Source organism: Lissotriton vulgaris, chromosome 2_1 (assembly GCF_964263255.1).
Source record: "Lissotriton vulgaris chromosome 2_1, aLisVul1.2, whole genome shotgun sequence".
In the NCBI taxonomy this organism is placed as follows: Eukaryota; Metazoa; Chordata; class Amphibia; order Caudata; family Salamandridae; genus Lissotriton; species Lissotriton vulgaris.
The window spans coordinates 1,059,125,696-1,059,148,397 of NC_141687.1; the positions used below are offsets into that span (position 1 = coordinate 1,059,125,696).

Below are 22,702 nucleotides of genomic sequence, written 5' to 3' on the forward strand. Positions count from 1 at the left end.
TGGGTGCAAGGAGCTGAAAGTAGATGAATTGCCCAAAATAGAGCGGGTAAAAGAACACAGCCAAGAAAAGGGAAAGCAGACTAGAATTAAAACAAGCATTTGCAATGCAATAGGTCTCACATTTGCAGGCGTTTATGCTATTGGCATTGTAAACGACAATGTATTTTATTATTTTTTTAAATCACAAATAAAATGCATTGTAATTTACAATTCCAACAGTTCAAACTCTCCTAAATTAGAGACCTATTGCATTGCAAATGTCGGTTCCAACTTAGTTTTGTTTGATTAGTGTGAAAAAACTATCTTCAACTGCTTTGAACAATATACCCTAATGTGCAGAAAAACATTGCATAGTTCAGGGCCAATAAAAATATAGAACTTCGCAAAGCTTTGCCCAAGTCAGACAGGTCCACTTGTCCAAGCTCTAAAAAGCTTAGTGTCCTTCATGATGTGGTTGACAAAACCTAATCAGTGAGGATGAGAAATTCAGCCAAGCTGTACAAAGTTGTAACGGCAAAATCTTAGCGGTCTAACTAAAAAGTGTGGGCATCTGGAGCATAGATGACAGTGAACGCTTCCTGCTCAGAGTTGTTGAAGGATCGCTGAACAACGTGGAGAGTGCAGGAAAGAGAGAGGGTGTGGTTTGGGGATTCACTGCGTTCCCTTTATTACATCCATTACAGCAAAGAGAATGCAAAATTATTTTAAAACATTTTAAAAGTCGCACACCGAAGAGCTAATGGGTAAAAAGTTGTAGGTATGTCATATAGCAATTATTGGCCTGTGACACGCTGTTGTCTTTGGAAACGCCTCACCGGTAGTTAATACATTTTGAAGCTCCCATTATCTTAGTTGATTTTGCCATGCTGCTAGGGAGGCACCCCGTATTATCAGTGAGATGGCAAGAGGGAAGCAGCCCACGAAGCAGAGCGCACCTGGCTTGGTAGAGTCTAGAAGTCAGGCGAAGCACTGGAACCCAGGGCCTAGCCTGGCTGCCGTCCATCTGCCCCCACCTCTGAGCAATCCAGACCTGGCTCACAGGCTACATGCCTGGTCAGAGAGAGGAGCACAGCTCATAACAGAACAGAAAACAAGGTGAAATATTTTTCAATAAGAAAGCCAAGAAAGAGGAAGCAGTGTTAGGACACATTCTTTGGAAGTTTTGGGGAATTCCACATGTGAAAAAAGTTTTGGGGAATTCCACGTGTGAATAACAGCATTTTTACACAACGCTCCATATACCACGTGTGCGTCTTTTCTAAGCTCTTTAGATAACATGTGTTACTCTAACCCAATCTGATTACCCACAATTTACCAACATCGGAAGAGTGAGCTAGTGCTGTTAGGGTTCCTGACCAGCAGATCCCATCATTTGTCTGCAGAGAACATCACCTCGCTGAGCCATCTTAAAGGAGTTGTGCTTGATGATAAGACTGGGCCGTGGTTTCTCGATATTAGTGAATGTAATGGATTCCAGAATTATTTTGCCTGAGTTTTCAGTTGTGCGATTTTATTATTATGTGAGCAAGCAGGGAAAAGAGAAGCAAATGTAATTGTCTTACTTGTGCCAGTCTGCCGGGGAGGGTCATGGCAAGGCCGGTCTAGGCAGAAGGGTGAAACATGGGGCATTCCACAGGAAACCAACTTGCCCAACTGGAATGACACGGTTGACAGAGCCTATCACTTCAGAAAATTGTGGCACCTGTAACACACTATAATAAAACAAGAAAAAACGTGCCATGGAGGCAACCTCATACAATGCGTGACAGCCAGTGAAATGGCGGAATTGTTGTCAATTGAAAAATATGCAACAGCATTGCACTTCTCCTTAGAAACCATGAGATTCTGAGCTGAGTTACAGTTCTGAGTTTATCTTTGACTGAAAAAAGATGGCTTTAGTCTAGTGTGAGGCTGTAAAAGATTTCTTAGTAAAAAAACCTGCTTTTGCGTTTTACCTGCAGCTTTATTGGCATAACTCAACCTCCCTCCACACTATTGGTAAGCCTCCCTACTCATCATGCATTGCACGGTTACGCGGGGTGATTGAATGAAATAGACCAGCCATACAAAAATATGCAGCTGCTTGAGAGTAGTTAGGTGCAGTACATCCCCGGACTGTCAGAATACCACCTTACTGGTACTGGTGCGTTGTCGGGCTCAAAGAATGCCACCTAACTGGTTATTACAAACATTAACTGCCACAGAAGAGAAACTGAAACATTTGCTGGGTTGTCGGCAAGTTTCTGGGCAAAGTTCTCCCTTCTGGCACAGACCCAGCAGCCTCAGATGGCTAGTCTTCTGGCATCACTGCTTAGGGGCCGCTAGGGCCCAGCAACGCTGGCACCCCTGACTCTCTGCTATACAGCCTTCTGTTTACGCTCTGCAGGTAAAATAATAATATCTAGCCAGGGCTTTGGGCAGGGGCTGGGGCTCTGTGGTCTGCAGAAGGAAAACTATGGTGCATCTCAACATAGGTTTCAAATGCAGCTTCATGCGCTGAGAAATGTTCACAAAACCATTTAGAAACAGAAACAATGTTTAGGTTGCCGTCGCTGAGGGAATTTAGGAGCTGGAGCGAGACAAGCAGTCAGTCAGATTATGATACTGCTTAGCCGAGGGTATGGTGGACTGTACTGCCAGCTAGACATAGCGACTTATTGTTCATGGGGGTTTCTGGAGAGGTGGAAAAAGTAGTCCCGAAACCAAGCAGGATAATGGCTGCTGCGTATGTTTAGAGGTGGTTGGCCTTTGCTATCAGGAGGGCTAAACAACGGAAGAGGCATGACGTATGCCTGCCTTTGACAAATGGGGAGCACGCAAAATGGAGCGAAGATGGTGCCAGTCAACGGCAAGCCTATGGGTGGGCAGAAACCCACAATGTAAATACAGCATGTCTCGGTTTGAGAAAGCATGTGCGTGCTGTCTAGATCCGAGACATAATGATTCTTTTCTCATAGGCAAGCACATAAATTCACGGGTCTAATTTTGGAGGAACAGCAGCAACTTCAGGTCCCTTTCTAAGTGATACTCATTTGCATTCCAGTGCTATCCTGCCTTATGTGACAACACGCACTGGCTCAGGATAGCTCCTAACAGTGCCTTTTGATCCCAAAAGTGTCCTTGCCTTCTTTGGATCTAGCCACGTGTAGTCTTGTGGAGGGGTGGACAGTTTGTGGCACCTTCTTCCTTTTGGTGCTGCAGCAACTCCTAAATGCATCAACCAGCTAAGAGGATCACATTGTGATGCTACTGTCTTTCTGCATTAGTCCACCCCTTCCACCTCCCTCAATTTGAAGAGACATAACAGATACAGGTTAGGTGTGGACCGAAAGTGACAATGAGAAGACAGAGGGACGAATCTTGCCTTTCATTCAGAGCTAAAAGGTTCGACGAGGGAGGAGCATTATGCAATGCACGGGCATAGAGAGAAACGCTAGCTGAGCAGGCTCCTCTCCATAGAAGGACGGACTTTCTCTATGGATACAAAGTTCCAGTCTGCATGCAGCGAAGAATGGACGGAGTCTGATTGCAAAGTTTCCGGTAGTAGGGAAAAACAATTGTATCCATTTGAACCTGTAGCCACTAGAGGCACTAACAATGTGTTCTGGCTGGTGTAACAAATAGCAAATCTTCACCTTTCACTGGAGCAGAGGTACGTCTCTGGGAGTTTCGTACGAATGGAATTATTCCTCCATTGACTATTTGCAAGTAAGCGATCCAACAAATATGAGATACTATGTCTCATCATCTCGAATTTTTATAATATATCATCCCTGGCGACTCTCAAGATATTTGGAACAACATCTACAGAGTGATTCCTCGTTTATTGTAAACTACAATCTTTCATCACAAGTAGCCAAAAGCATGACAGTGAAATGGAGAGAGGGTCATTACGACTCCACCAAGTTGCTTAGTTTTCAAGATGGCTGTCTTTGTGTCACAACTCCCTTGTTGCTTATTGGTTACCCTGTGCTCTGTAAGCAGTGATGAACCTCCTGCACTTACAGAAAGGGGGGAGGGGCAAGGGTGCTGAGCAGTGGATAGGACACCTTAGAGTTCCAGGATAGGACAGTGTGGAGGACAGGGATGGATCGTGAAGGTTTGAACATGGCGCGAGATAGGACAGTGATGTTGGGTAGTACAGGACAATGATGTTGGGTAGTACAGGACAAGGAAGAGGAGCTGGAAAAGACAAGGCTGAGAAACAGGATTAAAAACGAAAGTGGATGGGGTGGGGCTGAGGACCATAGACAGTGAATGGGACTGGGGAAAGTCGGGACTGGGGAAAGTCAGACTGGGAGCAGGATACTGAAAGGAAGAACTGAACATGGGCGGGGCAGGCTGATGGGCGAGAATGGGAGCACAATAAACAGCACAGGAGAATGGGATGGGTAAACAAAGGATGAAACAATTCATGAAGAGAGGGGACCCTGAAGGGAAACTGATCTGTCTGGACAACAGTGGAGCACACGCAGGAGTGTTAATGGGTAGGTCACGTAATGGGGAGCAGAAGAGGGAAGAACTGCGTGACATCAATATATACGGGAACACAGTAGGACAGTAGGGCTAGGATGGTTAGGACCACTGAAGCTAGGACAGTGCAAAGGCGTGGACTGGACAATGAAGGCGGTGGAACAGAGCACAAGAGTGGGGTAAAAAAGCAAAACCTATGTGCAACATGAGACTACTTGACGTAACAGAGCATATTACACGCGAAAGTCATTTTGGGATGCTGAAGAGGACACAATGGTACAGCACTCGTGCAGGGCAGGGACAGCAAAGAGGAATAAAGTGTGATGGATGAGCAACTCAGCATGGGCACTAAAGGACAGCTGAGCTTACAGTGACAACTAGTATAAACGGGTCAATGAAACGGAGGGGAGTCAGGTAGTCATGGACGTTGGGAGATGCAAGGAAGGGGAGTGAGGTGGGACAGTGGTGAGGATAATGTTAAAAACCAATGAGAGATGCCACAGAAAATGATAAAATAGATATTCAACGGTTCCTCATTAACTGGAGCTCATTTTTTGTATCTTATATCTTCATTCAACCAGTCAAGTTGTCAGATAAACCCATGTCAAGATGTCTGCATCGCAATGTACTGAACAATATATGAACATCTGGATTTAGGGTTTATTTTTGATACAAAAAATAAAAACTCAATTAAATTCAAATTACAGGGAGTTTTAGCTGTATCCTGTTGAGTGCTGGACTAAACCACTTTGTACGTGGGGCGGAGATGTAAATAAATACAAATAATGAAGTCATCATGTATACAGTAAGTGCCAAATCACTTTATTCTTAATATGACCCAACACATTTGGGATTTAAGTAAGGATATGACAAATAATGGCAATTAACAAGCATCCAGCGTGATCCCACAGTTCCACTACAGTTTGCATTTTTGCTCCGCACCGCCATTATGAAGGAATTATCAAGTGAATTAGAGTGAAGTCAGGCATGCTGCTGAAACAACAAATGTTCAATGGTGTCGTTGAATTCCGGTATATTGTCAAAATGGCCAATCCAAAAAGAATGACTGTGGTGCTGTGTGCTGAGCAGTGCTGACACTACAGGAACAAGGCAATAAGCCTCCTCGCCAGGGTCTTTTTAGAGCAAGCTTACCGCTCTCATTCAAGCGATTTGCAGCTTGCCGGTGTTGGCGCGAGTGACACATGCGGTTTGACAGAATGAGTTCATACCTTTCTCCACAGAGCTAAATTACAAAAGGTGCACACCCGACATGAAAAATGGCAGCACTGCCAAAAAAATGGACTAAATCATTAAGGAGAAATATTAAGCTAACAAATTCTGTGGCCCTTCTCACTAAAAATTTTACGAAAGGATTATTATACAACTGTTTGCGTGTGGATGAGCTTCATGTTCGAAGCCAATGAGAAGTCACTACTCAGTGCAAGAAGGCAGTGAGGTTAAGTGAGGTTGGTGCAAGCACCTTTTCACATTCTGACGGGCATCTTGGGAAATGCATGAACAACCATGTTGGCCACCATACATGTCTAACGCATAATCGCCACAATAAGATACAAACCCCCCCTCGACTTTTAATAGGTGTAAGCAGTCAGTCCACGAGTACAGAGTTACTTGAAATGGCAAGAAGAACAGTCACAATCACACACATGTCCACTGCTTCGGCCCCGTGCATTAGAAACTTGCAACTCCAGTGCTGGTAACTAATTATTAGCCCAAAACACTAACAAAAAAGTGAAGGGCATCTCTTTTGCCTGTTGTTGCAAACACAATGCCCAGGATTTAGTGTTAAGGACAAAACAGCAGCCATACATACACTTGTGTACACTTAGAAAATGTTAACAACTTGAACAGAGAAACCAGGTAATCTAATGATCGGTCTGAAATGACAGATCAATCTGAACTTACTCCAGCATAGCTCACGCGAATCAGATTGGTCAAAGTGGGGATACTCGGCATCGCTCTGGGATTTTCTGGGTTTCTAGGTTAAGGAGTGACAGGAAAAGGGTAGTTGGCAATGCTGTAGAAAAGTAGACCATTTTAATAGTCACTGCTACATTACAGTGCAGTGACCTGAGGTGACACACTCCACAAGTACAACTCCTGTTCTAGAAAAGACTCACAGCACAGGCAGCAATGTTGATTCCACCTGAACACAGTTCTGGTCTGCGGATCCTAGGCTGAGGCTACAAGCCCTTCTGACTGTGCCTAACTGATAACCCCATTACTCACCACTGGGAACGGCGTGAAACAGCTTCACGCAGTTCAATATACCAAAGGTGATACCGTGACACATGAATATACTTGAAGTAGGGAGTCAGCATCTGATACTGCAGCCTATTATGGATAGGACCGCGCACCACGCTTCCAGTTAGGACCTCAGAGGCAGACATACTTTACAACTGGCCTCACCCTGCCATTGGTCCAGCCCTCCAGGTGTGATTGTGGCATTGCTTTTCCTTTGTACATGACCTCGTCTGACGTGACGGCAGAGATGAAGAATTCAATGCCATGCATTGAAGCCTTGTTTTTTTCTGTCACATTTGCAATAAAGGCTCTTAAAACAAGTTCTTCCTTTCAGTGTGCCCTTCACCATTCTAAAAGTAGGGCCCTTTCCTAAACTATTCCTAAACGCTTGCCCCATTGATCGATTTGTTAGTACAACTGAAGTAGTCTTTTGTGAGAGTTAGTTACACACTCAGCCCATACTCCTCAATCCCCCTACTCCAATAAAAAGATATGCCCTTGTGATGCACGGAATTACAAACTAGAAATATTCAGTAGTTACATCAATAGATATCCAATCTGATGCCCATAAAAGTCAATTGTGAGGCAAGGGTGAACTGTAGACAGAGTGCCTTGTAAATTCAAAGCAAAATGAATCGCTCTACAAGAAGCTTATGGAGCAGCCATCACCAGGATCACTTTAATTACTCAACAGCTCCTCTGGGCTTGATCCGTTAGCTTTATGTGTGAATTGTCTGAATTACTCCACAACCGAAGGCGGCAGAGTAGGAAATGTCACACACAACACCATCCCTGCCCCCCATCATAAACTAACCAATTTGCAGGAAACACCACTTCCGCCCAAGCATCCCTGATGGTGTAATTTCCAGGAAATGCACGTGTGTGAGAACCAGGGGAGCGCCGAGGCACAGCTGTGGAATGGCTGTGAATTTAAGTTGTATTAAAGGAGCAACAATGGAGCATAAAAGCAAATTGTGAACCCAGTAGCTTGGCATCCATCAACCAAATACCACCACAGCCTGGCACATGTACCCTGCGTTTCTTTGAAGAACACGCACGCCATGTTTCTAGAGATCTGCCACTGCAGCCTTTGCAGATCTGTTGAGCCCAGAGGCTTCTGGGACATTTTCAAACAGAAATCCGAGCTGGCACCCGTCTCCAACAACCACCGTTTGAAAACATCAGAAGCGCATGATTAAAGAAAGGAATGGAAACCGCTGCGGGCAAAAGCATAACATGGCCAACAAGTAAGAATATATTAAGGATGGATCAATGTACAGACCCAAGTTTGCTTATTTTCACTAGCAGTTGTATGGCGCTCTTTATAAAGGATGAATTATCCTGGGCACCAATTGCTTTCTGACCAATTATCTCAAAAGCATAACACTCAAGTAAAACTGTTCATCCACCTAAGAAACGCATGTAGTTTAAATGTAGACTGTGGATTAAGAGACCAGAGTTTTACTCTTACCCGGGCGACACACTGGAATTTGGACTACTCAGGCCATCTTCCTGTGAGCATATATGCAACAATTCGGACTACTTGGAAACAAGTGCAGCATGTCTATTTACGGTTCTAGATAATTCCTTAATAACAGCAATGAGCCTGTTTCTACGCACTTCTCCAATTTTATCAGCTAGAGATACTGGGGAAGAGAAAGAGGATTTAATTTGTCCAGGATCACACGATTCGGTTTAAGGCGAAGTCCTGGTCATAATCGGGGTCATTGGAATTCGACAGCAAGGGGGGGCTATATGCGGCAGGGTTGAGTAAATAATGTGGCAAGAAAAGCCAAGTTATGCAGCACATTGTGTGACAGTATTGCTTCATTATTTCGTTATATTATTGTGTGCACTGTACACTTAACACTGTCTGGGCATTTGATTGCACCATATTAGTACACGTTTAACACCCAAGTATAGCAATAAGCGACACCCAGGTGACCAATCAAGCTTCCACTGCACAGCAACACGTGGCTTTTTTAGTAACTTTTGAAAAGTTTGAAGCAGAAACACGTTCTTTGTAAACAAATCTGCATATTATGCAGCAGAAGTTAGATTATTTAGTAAATGTGGCAAACCTATAAGTATGCCAAAATTGCCAAATTTCGCATAATTCCAGTGGCCCTGGTTATAACCCCACCTTCCCCTCATTCACAGCAAACAATGTAGCCACCATTCTATACCTCCTACACACATGTAGTTTACAGTATTGCTACTCAGAGAGGTGGCATTCCCATTCTTGTATCCATGACAGCAGCCTCCTGTCAGCAAGCTTTCACTAATGCACACGAACAGAAACAGCCGGAATTGTTATTTGTGTAACAATGCACAAGTCGGCCCAGCACCTTTCCTCCTCAGACCACTGTGATCCAAAGGTGTGAGTAAGAAGGACTGGACACCGCATATTTTGATGTCTAAGCAGCCTGGTATGGGTCTTCCTCAACTAAGTGAAAAATTAAATAAAAAATGTGCCTAGATTAGGCGTGAGTGAATTTCGGTACTTTCCCGATAAGCTTGGTATGTGAAACTTCTGAAATGACGCTACTAAACCACTGCGCGTAATTACGCGCCATTCGCTGTAAAACAAATTACCGTAATTGCGAGAATATACACGAAACGAAAGCAAATTTCGCACACCCCTTGTTTAGATATACTGGCCACTATTGTCACGAAAAGAACTTCATGGTGGCCCATATCTCTCTAGTCCAAGCCTTTCCCCCATGGTCACTATTAGGAATCATTAATGTCTGCATCAGTGGCACACAAACCTACCGAAGTGACTGAGGCTAAAGTCTGAGCCTTCTGTACTGAAACTACCCCACTGAAAAGAGTTCTCAAGTTTCCCAGGTTGATGGCTCGGTAGATAGGCCAAGCATTGATTTGTCCACTGCAGTCTTGCAATCCTGTTTATCCCATTAAATCGGGAATACCGAGCAGAAATCTGGAGTGGATGGGATACTTAACGCATGGACTTGGGAAACTTGAGAGCTTTGCGGAATACCGTGGGACAGCGAGCAGATGCGAGCAGTAAAGTGTGTATGAACTTTGGGAGGGGGAGGGGCAACTATTCAGAGACCATCTCTACATTCTGAAGTGAAGCCCTCACAAATAAAGGAACATTTTTTTCAAATTCATGGGGTAGAAAGTGGTCCAAGTCTCGCCCTAACTTATGCGCTTTGCCAGACCCGTATGGACTCCTTAAACCAGACATTTCTCTATAAATTAAAGCTTTTTGCTTGCCAGAATTATTAGGCACACATAGAAAAACAAAACACACGTTTCAGAGTGCAAACGCTGATATCTACAACATAAACGTTTTGATGGTGGGGCAACTGGGTAAACAGGGTGCCACCTTCTTGACTTGTTAAAGATGTCGTGCATTTATTCCACATGCGCGGAAACAAACTGCAAGATGAGACAGTTCTTCCTGTTGTACAAAAGGAAATTACAGCCATGCCTGCTGTCAAGGATAACAAATGACTTAACTGGGAACGAAGTGACAAATGGGATGGCCAGGGGGAAAGCACCTCGAAGCTGTCCGAGTCGCAGTTTCACTTAGACATACAGCTGTTATTCTTACAGAAACTACGCAACAACTTTCAGAATGGCATTGACACATCCAAGATAAAAATCATCTACTCCTGGTTTCCAAGAAGAAGAAAAAACACGAAACAGAGAGGTTAAGATGAGAAAACAGAAAGTGGGACCAAAAAACATGCTTTCAGTATCAAAACAGTGTGCAAGGGACTGAAATTTCACTGGAGTAGAACTCGAGACAGCCACACCCTTCCCAGCTCGCCCACACACTACTGCAGACAGAGAGAGAGGGGCTGGATAAGCATTCGTCTGGAATCACTGCTTCCAATGCATCGCTTATGAGACCACCCTGGTGGTAATAAAGGGGACTCAACAAGGGGGGCAACACCTGCAACCAATACTCCGAGCAGCTCTACACAGACGTACACAAAATCCAACACAGTCCCCGAAAAAGGTAACTCGAAGCCCTCAGCCCACGGCGGCTAAAAACCAACCCGCTGCCTGGTGTGGGGTCAAATGCTTCCCAGCAGCTCGAACTGGGGTTCTAAAATGACAATGGTCCTTTTGAGTTGCAAATGAGATGCAGATTGCTCGGTTACAGTTCTTTATACGATTGAAATGTGGAGATGTGCTCGGCTCGTGAAACCCTTGCCTTGAAGGGACCCAGGCATCCTCGTGACCATCCAACATTGGGAACAAGAGCACATGTTCATATTGCACACCAGGTTGGGGCGGGGGTCACTGCTTTCTCCCTTCTTGGCCGAAGATGATCGAAAATCTGTTCTTGCAAGAGTTTTGCTCCATTGCCCAGTCCCAGAGCAACCAACCCTGCCCTGGACAGACATCAGATGTCTATCAACTTCCATGTTTGAGATCCACCTTGTGTGAAAGGAGGCGTGCACCTGGGGAGGGGGGGGGGGGAGAAAGATGGCAGATAACCTGCGGGTGTGAGGTGGAGTACTCCGACTGTCCGGAATGCAGTGGTTAAGAAAAGGAAGCGTTAAGGCTGCGAGCAGGGAAACGACTGTAAGTTCAAATGCCTTAGGCAGTGAAAATATGATCTCGGTGTGAACAGGCTTCATTTCATCCCCCCCACCGGCTGTGACAAGAAGTGCATCTCCCCTACTGAATACACGGGTCGTTTTTTATGGTTTTAATCAGAGTACCCATCAGAGTACCCTTCCTGCCTTGAGAATAACTACAGAATTCCTGCTGCTTTAAATGTACAATAATGTGGCTGCGAGTAAAATATCCATGGATACAACCAGAGTAAAAACAAACAGTTCCCTGGCTGTGAGAAATAGTATAAACCAATAGTAGAGTACCCTGGCTGTGAGCAGGATCACAGTATCTGGTGTGAGTAGAATGGTTGTCAGTAGCAATAGTCATCTGAACGTGAGCAAGAGTATAGCCAGTGCCACTGGAACTATACAATTTTGCGGATGCGACTTTTCCTGCATAATTATGGATTTGACACACTCTCCATCACCTGCTGCATAATAGCAGGTTTTAACCTCCTCCCCAAAAATGGATCAAAAGTTACTAAAGACTCGGCATCAAGTGTTCACGCAGGGGGAAGGCCCTTCTCAAAGGTTAACTGGTCATCTTTCAGTTCCTTATTTCTGTATTTGGTTGTTAAAGTAGTACCACTGAGGTGAAATCTTTGCCCAGGCAGTATTACCACGTGTAAAAATGACAAAATATCGAGGTACTAATACAAAACGTGCCGCACCACACAATTTCCATGTCCTTGCCGCATAATTTAGTTAACCCTGCCGTATAATTGGGTGCTCCCATGCCCCGTAATGCTAGTGGCCCGGAGTATAATTCTTTCTCTGGGCGTGAAAATAGGTATAGAATCCTGTTTTGTAGATAAATAGATTACTGGCTGTGAGCAGACTAGCCGTCCCTGTAAGAACAAGAGCCCTTGCTAGGGGAAGTGGCGCAGGGAGGGTTCAGTTGTATTCTAACTGCAACAAGTGCTCTGGCTGTGAGAAGATGTGCTCTAGTTGTGGGAAGAGTTGGCTGCAAGAACCATGGGCGTGACTAGAAGTACACTAGCCTGGCTGCTTCTGCCAGTGCTCCAGGGCTCTGAATACAAGTACAGTCACACGAGTGTGTGAAAGGTTACAGCTCCCGGCTCTCATAAAGAGGCTGTGAGTGGGAGTAGTGTCTCCTGGCCATGAGTGATAGTACAGTCTCTTGGCTAGGAGTGGTAGAGTACACTCCCCTTGTGGTAACAGTATAGTCCTATGGCTATAATATATCCTGGCTTTGAGAAATAGTATATACTGCTGTACAGTTCTCAGGTGGGGAGTGACAGCACAGTACATTGTCTGTGAGCCAGAGTGCAATCCTCAGGCCGTGAGTAGCAGTACAGACTCCTGCTTTTTAGTAGTAATGGCTGTGAGCTGTAGTACAGTCCCCTGGATAGTAGTAGTACAGTTCCATAGCAGAGTGGTAGGGAGCTATATATAGTACAGCCCCTTGGTTGTGTGACAGTAATACAGTTCCCTACATGTGAGCAGTACATTCCTCCAGCTATGAGTAGCAGTGGTTGTAAACTGTAGAAGAAAGTTACCTAGCTGCGAGTAGTACAGTCCCCCCAGCTGTTAGTAGCGGTTGTGAACCGTAGTACAAAGCCCCGGCTAAGAGTAGTACAGTCCCTTAGCTGTGAGAATTAGTGGTTGTGAGCTGTAGTACAGATCCCAGATGTGAGTAGTACAGTCCCCCAGCTGTTAGTAGTGGTTATGAGCTGTATTACAGATCCCCAGCTGTGAGTAGTAGCGGTTGTGAGCTGTAGTGCAGATCCCCAGCTGTGAGTAGAAGCGGTTGTGGTGAGTAGTACAGTCCCTTAGCTGTGAGCAGTAGTGGTTGTGAGCTGAAGTGCAGATCCCCAGCTATGAGTAGTAGCGGTTGTGGTGAGTAGTACAGTCCCTTAGCTGTGAGTAGTAGCGGTTGTGGTGAGTAGTACAGTCCCTTAGCTGTGAGCAGTAGTGGCTGTGAGCTATAGTACAGATCCCAGCGGCGAGTAGTACAGTCCCCCAGCTGTTAGTAGTGGTTCTGAGCTGTAGTATAACCCCCCCCCCCCGCTATGAGTAGTACAGCCCCTTAGCTGTGAGTAGTAGTGGTTGTGAGCAGTAGTACAGATCCCCGGCTGTGAGTAGTAGCGGTTGTGGTGAGTAGTACAGTCCCTTAGCTGTGAGGAGTAGTGGTTGTGAGCTGTAGTACAATCCCCTGACTATGACAGTCCCTTAGCTGTGAGCAGTAGTGGCTGTGAGCTGTAGTACAGATCCCCAGCTGTGAGTGGTTGCGGCTGTGGCGAGTAGTACAGTCCTCTAGCTGTGGGTAGTGGTGGTAAAGTCTACTAATTGTGAGAAGTAGTAGTCAGTAGGTGAGGAGGCTATTTCACCCCACAGCTCCAGGCTCTTCACAGACCCACCTCTCCCCACCCGCAGGCCATGCCCAGCGCCGAGTGAGTGCCCGTGGTCTGTGTGGCACTTTGTGTCCAGAGCAAGCAGGGGGGTCAGATGCGGCCCGCTCCGAGAGACTCACCAGCACTACGGCGAAGCGTTCCTCCAGCTCGGCGGGGTCAGGCATGGGCAGCTTCAGGGGCATGCTGTGGGCTCTGAAGTCCGTCTGGGTGGAGTCCATACTCCCTGCATTCCCCATAGTGCCGGAGGGCCCCGTGCAGAGCAGGGCGAGGATTCGCTCCACCTTCCCGTGTCACACACACCAAAAAATGCAAAAAAAAGGTATTCCAGAGAGTGTCCCCGTCCGTTATCCCCCGCGGCAGTCAGCAGCGGGCTCTCCGGGACACAGACTGTGCCAGCCGCATGCTGCCGCCCCGTCCTCCGAGCACAATCTCGGTGCCTTGCTCGCAGGGGGTGGCAGGAAACCGGGATCTCATCCTCTGCATGTTGCACAATCCCCGCGTTGCATCTGGCAGCACCTCCCTAGGATGATGATGATGGGGATGGTGAGCCGCGTGTGCATGGCTCAGCCCTGGTCCCTCCTCACTCCATAATCCCTCGGATGATGATAACGCTGCTCCTGGAATAACGATGCGCGAGCAGCGCCCGGCGCACAAAGCTGGCTGGGCGCTCTCAGCACAATGCTGCCGCTCCTGCTGCTGCACGGGGAGCGCACACACAATGCAGCCAGCCCGCCAGGCCAGCAGCCCACGGTGATACCGCAGGCCACCAGCAGAGGAGCACGAGAGTGCGCTTCGGGCCGATGCTACTACTGTAGCATGGACACAGAGAAAGGACTCTCTGTGATCCCAGCGCCATGAATCGAGGAGGCCATTTTGGGAACGGGGGGACTCCCTGTTCAGGATGAGAGCTCATTCCAGGACGCTATACGTGAGGCATTCCTGTTTTTTACGCCTTGAAGCAGCCACAGTATCAATGGTACGTTTGTTGAATAGGACGGCCATGTTGGAATGGGGAATGAACCTTCCGATTCAACGCCAATGGAAATACGGGCTCGTTCATAGCAAACCATCTCTCGTGTTTTTTGAATGGTACTCATATGCTTTTCATTAATTATCCTATGCACATTTTACTTCGAGAGGATCTAAAATGTATGCGTTTATTCATTGTAAAAGTACTTGCCACGTCTAAAATAGTTGCAAGGAATCTGGGTATCCAAGGTTCTGCGCTCTTTGTTCCGCTCCGTTTACTGAACATGACATATAATCGCACTAAAACGACTTGTGTTTCTCACAGGTTTCTTTTCATCCTTCGGTTCTTCACAAGACAAAGCAGGTAGCTGACACAAGTACTTAGTAGTAGAGTAATGTTCCAAAATCTAATGCCATGTTGGGATTGGTAATATGCTATGTTTTACCATTGATGTTAAATGTGTCACACTTTTTTTTAATATACAGCGCAAGCTTATCCCAAAGTATTGTAGCAATAGTTACATTACAAGGCTCTTTATTTTTCAGTCAGTCAGTCATAAGCTTTTATTCGATATGCAAGATATCTTATAAGCGCACATACAATACAGCCATTTACAAATGTACAAAAAGCATCACTTTAAAAAGGCAATATTAGATCTCATTTAAAAAGGATAAAAGGACATAAAGTGCCCAGAATAATTTAGCTAAAAAAAGAATTAAACCGCTACTGACAGTCTCTTGCAACGAATAAACCAAAACTGCTTTAAAAATTTGGCTATGCCACACACAATAGGAGGGGATGTGTCCGTCATTAGGATGCGCAAAGCTACTAGGTAGCTACGTGTACCCATGTTTCGGCAGAGAGGTTTAAGCCAAAAGCTCCTGGGCTTTGCATAGTCCGGGCATTCAAACAGGATATGCGTGATGGACTCTATCCTACTCGGACAACAAGCACAGTTTGGGGACGTGTGAGCAGCTGATTTCCAGTTTGATACCACAGCCCCAAGCGGGAGCGAACCTACTCTAAATTTAAAATACAGTGCTCGGTCAAAAGGGAGGGTGATAAGGTCCAAGTAGGGCTCAAATACTACAACATCTTTTACTAATAAAAAGGCAGCAGTGGACTTACAATGGTCCGGTGTGAGAAGTTGGCCTGATATGTAGTGTTTCCAATTCTGGAACCACTTGGTATCAGTCCAAACAAACCCCAAAGATGTCTGGTTGTAAGTCAACCTTGTTAGACAAGCTATCCTAGTGGTAGCATGGACTAAGCAGCCTTAAAGGCTTAACTTAAGAGGTCGTGTTAAGCGAGCTGTTTTACCACATACAATCCTGTAATCAAATGAAAGGACACCACACAAGTATATATTATAAAAATATATGTATTTATTTCTAAATTACTCCCCAGTACTCTTTATGAGGAAAGGGGCACAAGCGTTAAATCAAAAGCACAGTATAACATACAAAGTTGCACAATTTTGGATAAGGGCCGGTGGCCACTTAAACCATATACTAAAAAAGTTGTATAAGAGATACCAATCGAACAGTGGTTAGGCCTAGGGCCTAGAGATTCGCTGGGAGCAGTCAGGACTAGCAATGCTGAAGTCGGGAGTAGCCCACAGGAGACGGGTGCAGCACGTAAAGTGCGGCTTGCACCAATGCAATGTCAATGGTGCGTAAAAGTTACACAAAGTGAATTAAAAGATACTTCCGCTGAACCTAGAGGAACAAAACTTTAGACACAGACCCTAGAGGTGTGTACCAGTGTGGGAACACCGGCGTTGCAATGTTACCTCACCCACAGGCCGTGGGTGCACAGGGTCGAAGTGGCGTCGGGTTTTGACACGCAGGCTCTTGGTGCTTGAAGCTGTTGCAGCTGCAGGCGATGTGAAGCAGAAGTGTCCGGTGCGATCCAAGGGTGGATCGAAGTAGAAAAGTACCTGAAAGCAGAGGGGACAGAGTCTGGGTCACTCAGCAGTGACCAGGGTGGAACCAGGACGGAACCAGGCAATGTCGGGCGCAATCAGGTGGTTGTCGATAGGCTTCTCTCCGCTGTCACGTAGGCTCTGGGGCATCTGCGACGTCCAGGAGCAGGTCACGATCTGTCCCACGTAGGCTCTCGCCGTCAGCACCGTCGGCTTCAAGATTGCAGCAAACAGCACTTGGCAAAAGCAATCCACGCGGAACCGGGAGATTGCTTATCACTCGAACCAGGAGGGTCAGAGTGGGGGCTCCTTCTTACAGGAGCTGGTGCAGATCTGGAGCAACCAGAAAAGCGAGTCGTATTTAAGGTTTCGTCGGCACAGGGGCCACAAGCCAGCTGGCAAGTGACCGGGCCAACGCGTCGAGCCAAAACAAGCAGAAGGGCCCCACGCAGCACTCGTCGAGTGTGGAGGGGTGAGCTTGGGTGCAAGTGTAGCTCGGGGTGGGGGCTTCTCAAACCCCGGTGTACAGCTTCGAGGGTCACTCGTGGGCTGCACGGTCAGCGTCTCGTGGCCTTTTCAAGATGGCGTGCCCCACGCTTCCGGTCGCCTCCACTGGTCTCAGCTCTGCAGGGACTGTGGATCGGGCAGGGAGAAGGCAGGCAAGCTTGATCTCGTCGATCTCTGTCGCTCGAGTTCCGGCGGGAACTGCAACAAAGCAAGGGTCGAGGGCTGGATGTTGCCTGTTTGCACAGGGTGGTCACTCCTTGACCACAAGGGAGATTCTTCCGTCTTCTATGTTGAGTAGAAAGTCGAAGGGTTCAGAATTCGTTTCTTATGTTTCTTCAGGATGATCTGAGTTGCATTGGCACTGCTCCCACTCTTATTCGAATCTGGTGGGTTGGACATCCTGCTAGGTCCCCTCCTATGGGTGGGACCCAGGAAGGGGGTGGTTACACCCCTTTCCTTTGATCCAGGCCGCGCTGGGACGGGGGCTGGAAGGCCCCAGAACCGGTTTGGCCGGATTATGCAAGGGGCAGCCTTGTGCTCCCCAGGCAATGTCTGGTTTCTTTGAAACCTCCCTACTACAATCCACTATCTCCTGTCTGGGGTAGTTTGACACCGCCCTGCGACAGGAAACTCTTTGTCCAGGCCACCATATGCTGAGTTTCGGTCAGCAGCAGGAGGCCAGACCCGTGTCTGTGGCAGAGGCATCCATTTTGTGGATCTGAGGCTCATTTTAAATCAACCGCGTTTCAGTAAAGTAACATGTCTTATCCCTCTAGAAAGGTGGAATGCTACCCCCGTCGCCAGAACTGGCGAGGGGGTAGTATTCCAATTCGTATGACACCTTACACGACATGTTTTGATAAAGCCAAACCAAAGTTGCTATATAACCGCGAGGATTATAAGGCGCTTAAGAGTATATGGTATGGCATTATCCCGGATCAGCTTAGGGAGTTGTTCCCGACAGCTGCAGACAGGCTCAGCTCATGCCAGAGCTCCATCTCACATAAAACCACGCACTCTGCCTCCAGGATTGATGAGGCCTTCCATAGGAGTGGCTTACAGGCTATATATGTGTCCAGATATAGGTTTAGATATAGGTATACTATATCTAAGCAAGGGGTGATTACACCCACTTGCCCCAGCTGAGTGATCAGCCAGTTGTGTCAATTTAAGAACCAGCCAGGGGTGGCAAAAGCTATGCTTCAGCCCCTGGTAGGCCTTGGTGGCACCTATGCCCTGAGCACCTATAGTGCATGGTACAGGGGCTGACAAGGAGTCCATTTCCAATTGTGGTATGTACCTATAGCACATGTATTATAAATTTAGAGAGAGAACAGCAGGCTGGGGGTCTGATTAGCAGGCCCACAGCCTCAGTAAGTCGAAAACCAGTGAAGCAAAAAGCAAAAATTGGGGTGACCATAGGATAGCAGACCCTACTCTCCTACATCCGGGTTTGCAACTAGTTGTTCCACTGCCCATTTCCAGTAAAGTCTCTTCACGGCCTCTTTTGGTGGGGCTGAACGTGAAGACCAACAGTCCCCCAATCCGATTTTCCCCAGAAGCTTTTTAGTGTCTCTCAGCCATCTTATTTTTGCCCAGCCACCCAAGCTCATTATTTCCGCCAATCCATCAGCATACGATTTTAGCTCTTCACCCCTCCAAATTCGTGTCCATACAAGGAGAGGGCGAATCTGGGCTTGGTCTTTGATGTTTTTGCAGCCTGTATCCAACAACACTGGTACAGTTGGGGTGCTCAAAGGGATGGCGATAATGGATTTTAGGAGCTTACTCTCCACTGTAGCCAGGGCGTCCAGACGGCAATGGCCCCACAGTTCTGCCCCGTACAAGGCTGATGTTACTACCTTAGCCTTGTAGATATCAATTACTGGGGTAAGCGATCTCCTAGGTGAAGCCCGGAATTCCCTCAAGAGGGCTCCTCCTACTCTCTTATGGTTAAGGACCATCTTATCGATGTGGGGTGCCCAGGTCATTCTATCCGTTATCCGAATTCCAAGGTAGTCGAATTCGGATACTTTCTCCAGGGCAACAGAGTTAAGCATAGGTGGGCGGCCCAGTTTCCTTGGGGGATTTAGGACTAGGTACTTAGTTTTGTCCACGTTAATTACTAGACCCTTTGCAGCACAAAAATCCTGGAAACGGGTTAGCAGTTTCTGGAGGCCTTGCGGAGTCTTGGAGATCAAGAGCGTGCAATCCGCAAAAAGCAGGGTGGGGATCCGCACTCCTCCGAGACAGGGGGCGTCGGCTGGTTCTAGTTGGAGATGTTCTACCACCCCATTCACATATAATGAGAATAGGGTGGGCGCCAGAACGCATCCCTGCCTCACACCCCTGGACACCGGTATTTTCTCAGTGAGCTCTCCGTTTTTACCCCAGCAAACCTGAGCGAAGGTATGGGCGTGGAGGCTAATGAGGAGGGACAGGATGTAAGGGTGTTGCGTGTTTATCTAGGTTCCTGATCGATACTGTGACCTTATGCCCCTATTCGGCTATAAATCCATTTATTCCCTATATTGGCATAACCGTTCAAGTGCGATTTTCTGTAAAGTCATCTCTGGCCTCACACGAACAGAGCCACATTCCAGCATGACTCTCTGCTACTTCCTTTGCGACCAATTAGTGCAATGACAGAGCAGCAGTCACTATCTGATATTCCTAGATAACACTCCGAGTTCTTCAACAAGATAAAAACTCAGCAAACCTGGAAATCCCCGCTTGCTATGTTTTGATTTGTAATGGAACTCTAATGAGCAACTGATAACTATCACTTCCTAGTGACATCTTTAATTGACGTCTTATGTCCAGCAAACTTGCGTCAAACCCGGCACCTGTCAGGTATAAATATTACCAACGTTGCCTTAAGCAATGTTCGTTGCCTGTTGCTGATGCCAGCTGCCTGCAAGACCCCGTGTTGGTAAAAACTAGCACTCTGTCGCTGCAGCCTGCTATCCTGTGGTGGTGAAGCTACTGATTACCATTATCGCCGCTAAAGCGCGACCTATGGTGCAGTACGCTTGAGGAGCCGTGCAGCCGTCCTCTGCGAAGACATCCAGCCCAGATGCCCGCGGACGCTGTCACCCCTCCTTCCTCCCGACGCGCTGAGAGAAGCCGCTGCCTTTCTCGTGCAGAGAAATCCAGTCCCGGCGCTTCCGGTTTACCCTCGCGGGTGACTGGGATATCGAGAGAGACCCCTGAAGGAGATACCAATCCTCCATCATTCTATTCAGAGGTATGGTGTTGACTAAACCCTTAGACGAGAATTCTTGAAACAAACCTTGGCAAAACCAACTTAACTTAAGCTACTTACTTACTCCCCTTTTCACGTGTTAGGCTTAGGTCAGGCACACTGGGGTAGGCTTAGTTAGAAGCACCAGTTGAGTATGTTAGCCTAATGTATATATGACTGTATATATGTTTTATTACTTTTAAACCATTGTATGGCTAAGAAACCATATCAATGCTTTTACAGTTCTATTTCGCAATACTTATCTTACTGTACGTACTTTTTATAATAACAGTTATTGCAATTGTGGCAATTCATTTCTCTTGTACGAGAAGAAAGACTGTTCAATAAATGTTAACCCTTTATTGATACACGCCCGTCTCTCTATTCTCTACATACTGTGAAAATAAACTGCACTAGACTGACTGAGTGAAATCTATGTCTATTGTTTCACAGGACCCTAGAGATCGACTCTTGATCTGAGGAGCAAAGTTGTCATGTTGCACGGTTGTTGGAAAACTGAATCCCTTCTTGTCTGTGCCAAGGAAGCTGATCACTTCCTATGCAGAGAAGAAAGTTTCCAGTGACCTCTGAGCTAGTTGGTAACACAACCCAATTAAGTTTAGCATAGTCAGTGGAGGCCTGGAATATAGCCAGTTCCACGTCGATACTACTGTTTATGTTATTCCAATGCGCAGGGCCTAGTGGGAAACTAGGAACTACACTACATGGCGCCCAACGTTTGGTAAGGCGATAAACTAACGCAAGACTTATAGAGTAACTCAGTCGTGCATATTTCACAGACCCCTTTCTCCCGTAAAAACTCCAATAGACGTCTGGAGTGGGTGAAAGGTTAAAATCCGCCCGACCTTAGTAGGAAGAGATTCCTATGTAAAGCTCCGGTTTATTCAACGTTGAAGGATACAGTGTTCCAAAATATTGTGCACCTAATCTTTGTCTCCTTGGAGACCTACTCTGCAAAGCCTGCATTTTTTAAAATGTCAGACAATGAAGAAAGGGAAGCAGCTAGGCTGGCTTCCATACTAATAGAGGAGGACTCGAGTCTCCTACAGGCAGACCCGGATGCTATTATCATCCCGGTCCACTTAAGAAGATCTATAACGTTAAAACTTATAGAGAACGGACTGACACCTCAAGGTGGTACAGTAATTTTCGTGATAGAGGCTCACGAGTATCGGCAGACAGAGGTATTCTATTCATGGATAAACTTTCCAGCGGCAAACGCTGCAACACAAGAGTTTCACTATTACAAAATAGAGGAACCTCCGGGAGAGTACGCTCCTTTCGAGGAGATTGAAATCCCACTTAAATTTCAAGAGCACCTGCTCTGGTTTAATGGCGCCCTAAAACACAATAATCACATAACCAGGCTCGGTCCACTAGGTAGACCAGGAGCAACGTGGCCGGTTCTAGCCAGCTACACACCACATCCTGACATTGCAAAAATGTCTAAGGAAGAGCTGTTAGCACAGCTAAACACATTAATAAAAATACATAGGCAATTAGTCCAATATGTAATGCGGATTGCTACAATCCAGCCAGCTGTTAATACACCACAGCTGACCCCTCATCAGGGGAACACAAATAAAATTACACCACAGAACATACAGTCATGTCTTGGTAAAACACCCGTAAAACGGGAACAAATTCCTTTCTGGTTAGCCCAGAAAATCACTCAAATAGAGGCAGTATTTCCTGATACTACCCCTATTGAGAAACACAGAATCTTGACCATCTGCCTTCCTATGGGAATCGCACCACACGTGGAGGACTGCGACACTTGGGGAACAGTCTTTGCTTCCATTTACACAAAAACACACGGTGTTCCGTCTATGGCGGTAATACCAGAAGTGCTAAAACAGATTCAAAATGAATTCGGTCCAGAGCCCGCTTTAAATCTAGGTATGAAATTACTCAAAGATTTCAAGCAGGTCACGGCTATATTATTAGCCAACGTAAAGGGAGAAGCAGCATCTGTGGCGATTCGCCAGAAGTTGAGGGAAACAGATATAAAAGATCCTGTTGAGCTTGCAAAAATCATAGAAAAATGCTATGAAGAATTAGGTAGAGACAGCTTGGGTGGAAAACCAGTTAAGCCCCAACTGCTCGAAAGTCCTGAAAAATTATTTATTAAAAATAATTCAAACACTCCTAAAAAGAGCTGGGATGGAAATAAACAATCCACTCCCAAGGAAAAAGTTTTCCAGACCAGAGGAAGGTCTCCTCGACGGAGGGAAAGAACTCCGACTCGAGAACGCCAGTCTCCCCAGAGGGAGCCCTCTGAGAAAAGATATAACCTTAGAAATAGGGATAATATAAAAAGACCTG

General features: G+C 46.4%; 1 protein-coding gene across 13 annotated transcripts in view; it reads right to left on the minus strand.

The window, feature by feature from the left end:
• Positions 1-14,630, minus strand: part of FMNL2 (formin like 2) — a 566,092-nt gene extending 551,462 nt beyond the window's left edge. For 8 of the 13 annotated variants that reach the window (XM_086956690.1, XM_086956696.1, XM_086956693.1 and 5 more), the window contains exon 1: positions 13,831-14,388. In XM_086956690.1, the coding sequence (XP_086812816.1) occupies positions 13,831-13,947 (117 nt within the window). In that variant the 5' untranslated portion in view covers positions 13,948-14,388. Of the gene's footprint in view, positions 1-13,830 lie in introns of all 13 variants that reach the window. The other 5 variants (XM_086956695.1, XM_086956699.1, XM_086956698.1 and 2 more) reach the window with 4 other exon arrangements.
• Between the last annotated feature and the right edge of the window lie 8,072 nt (positions 14,631-22,702).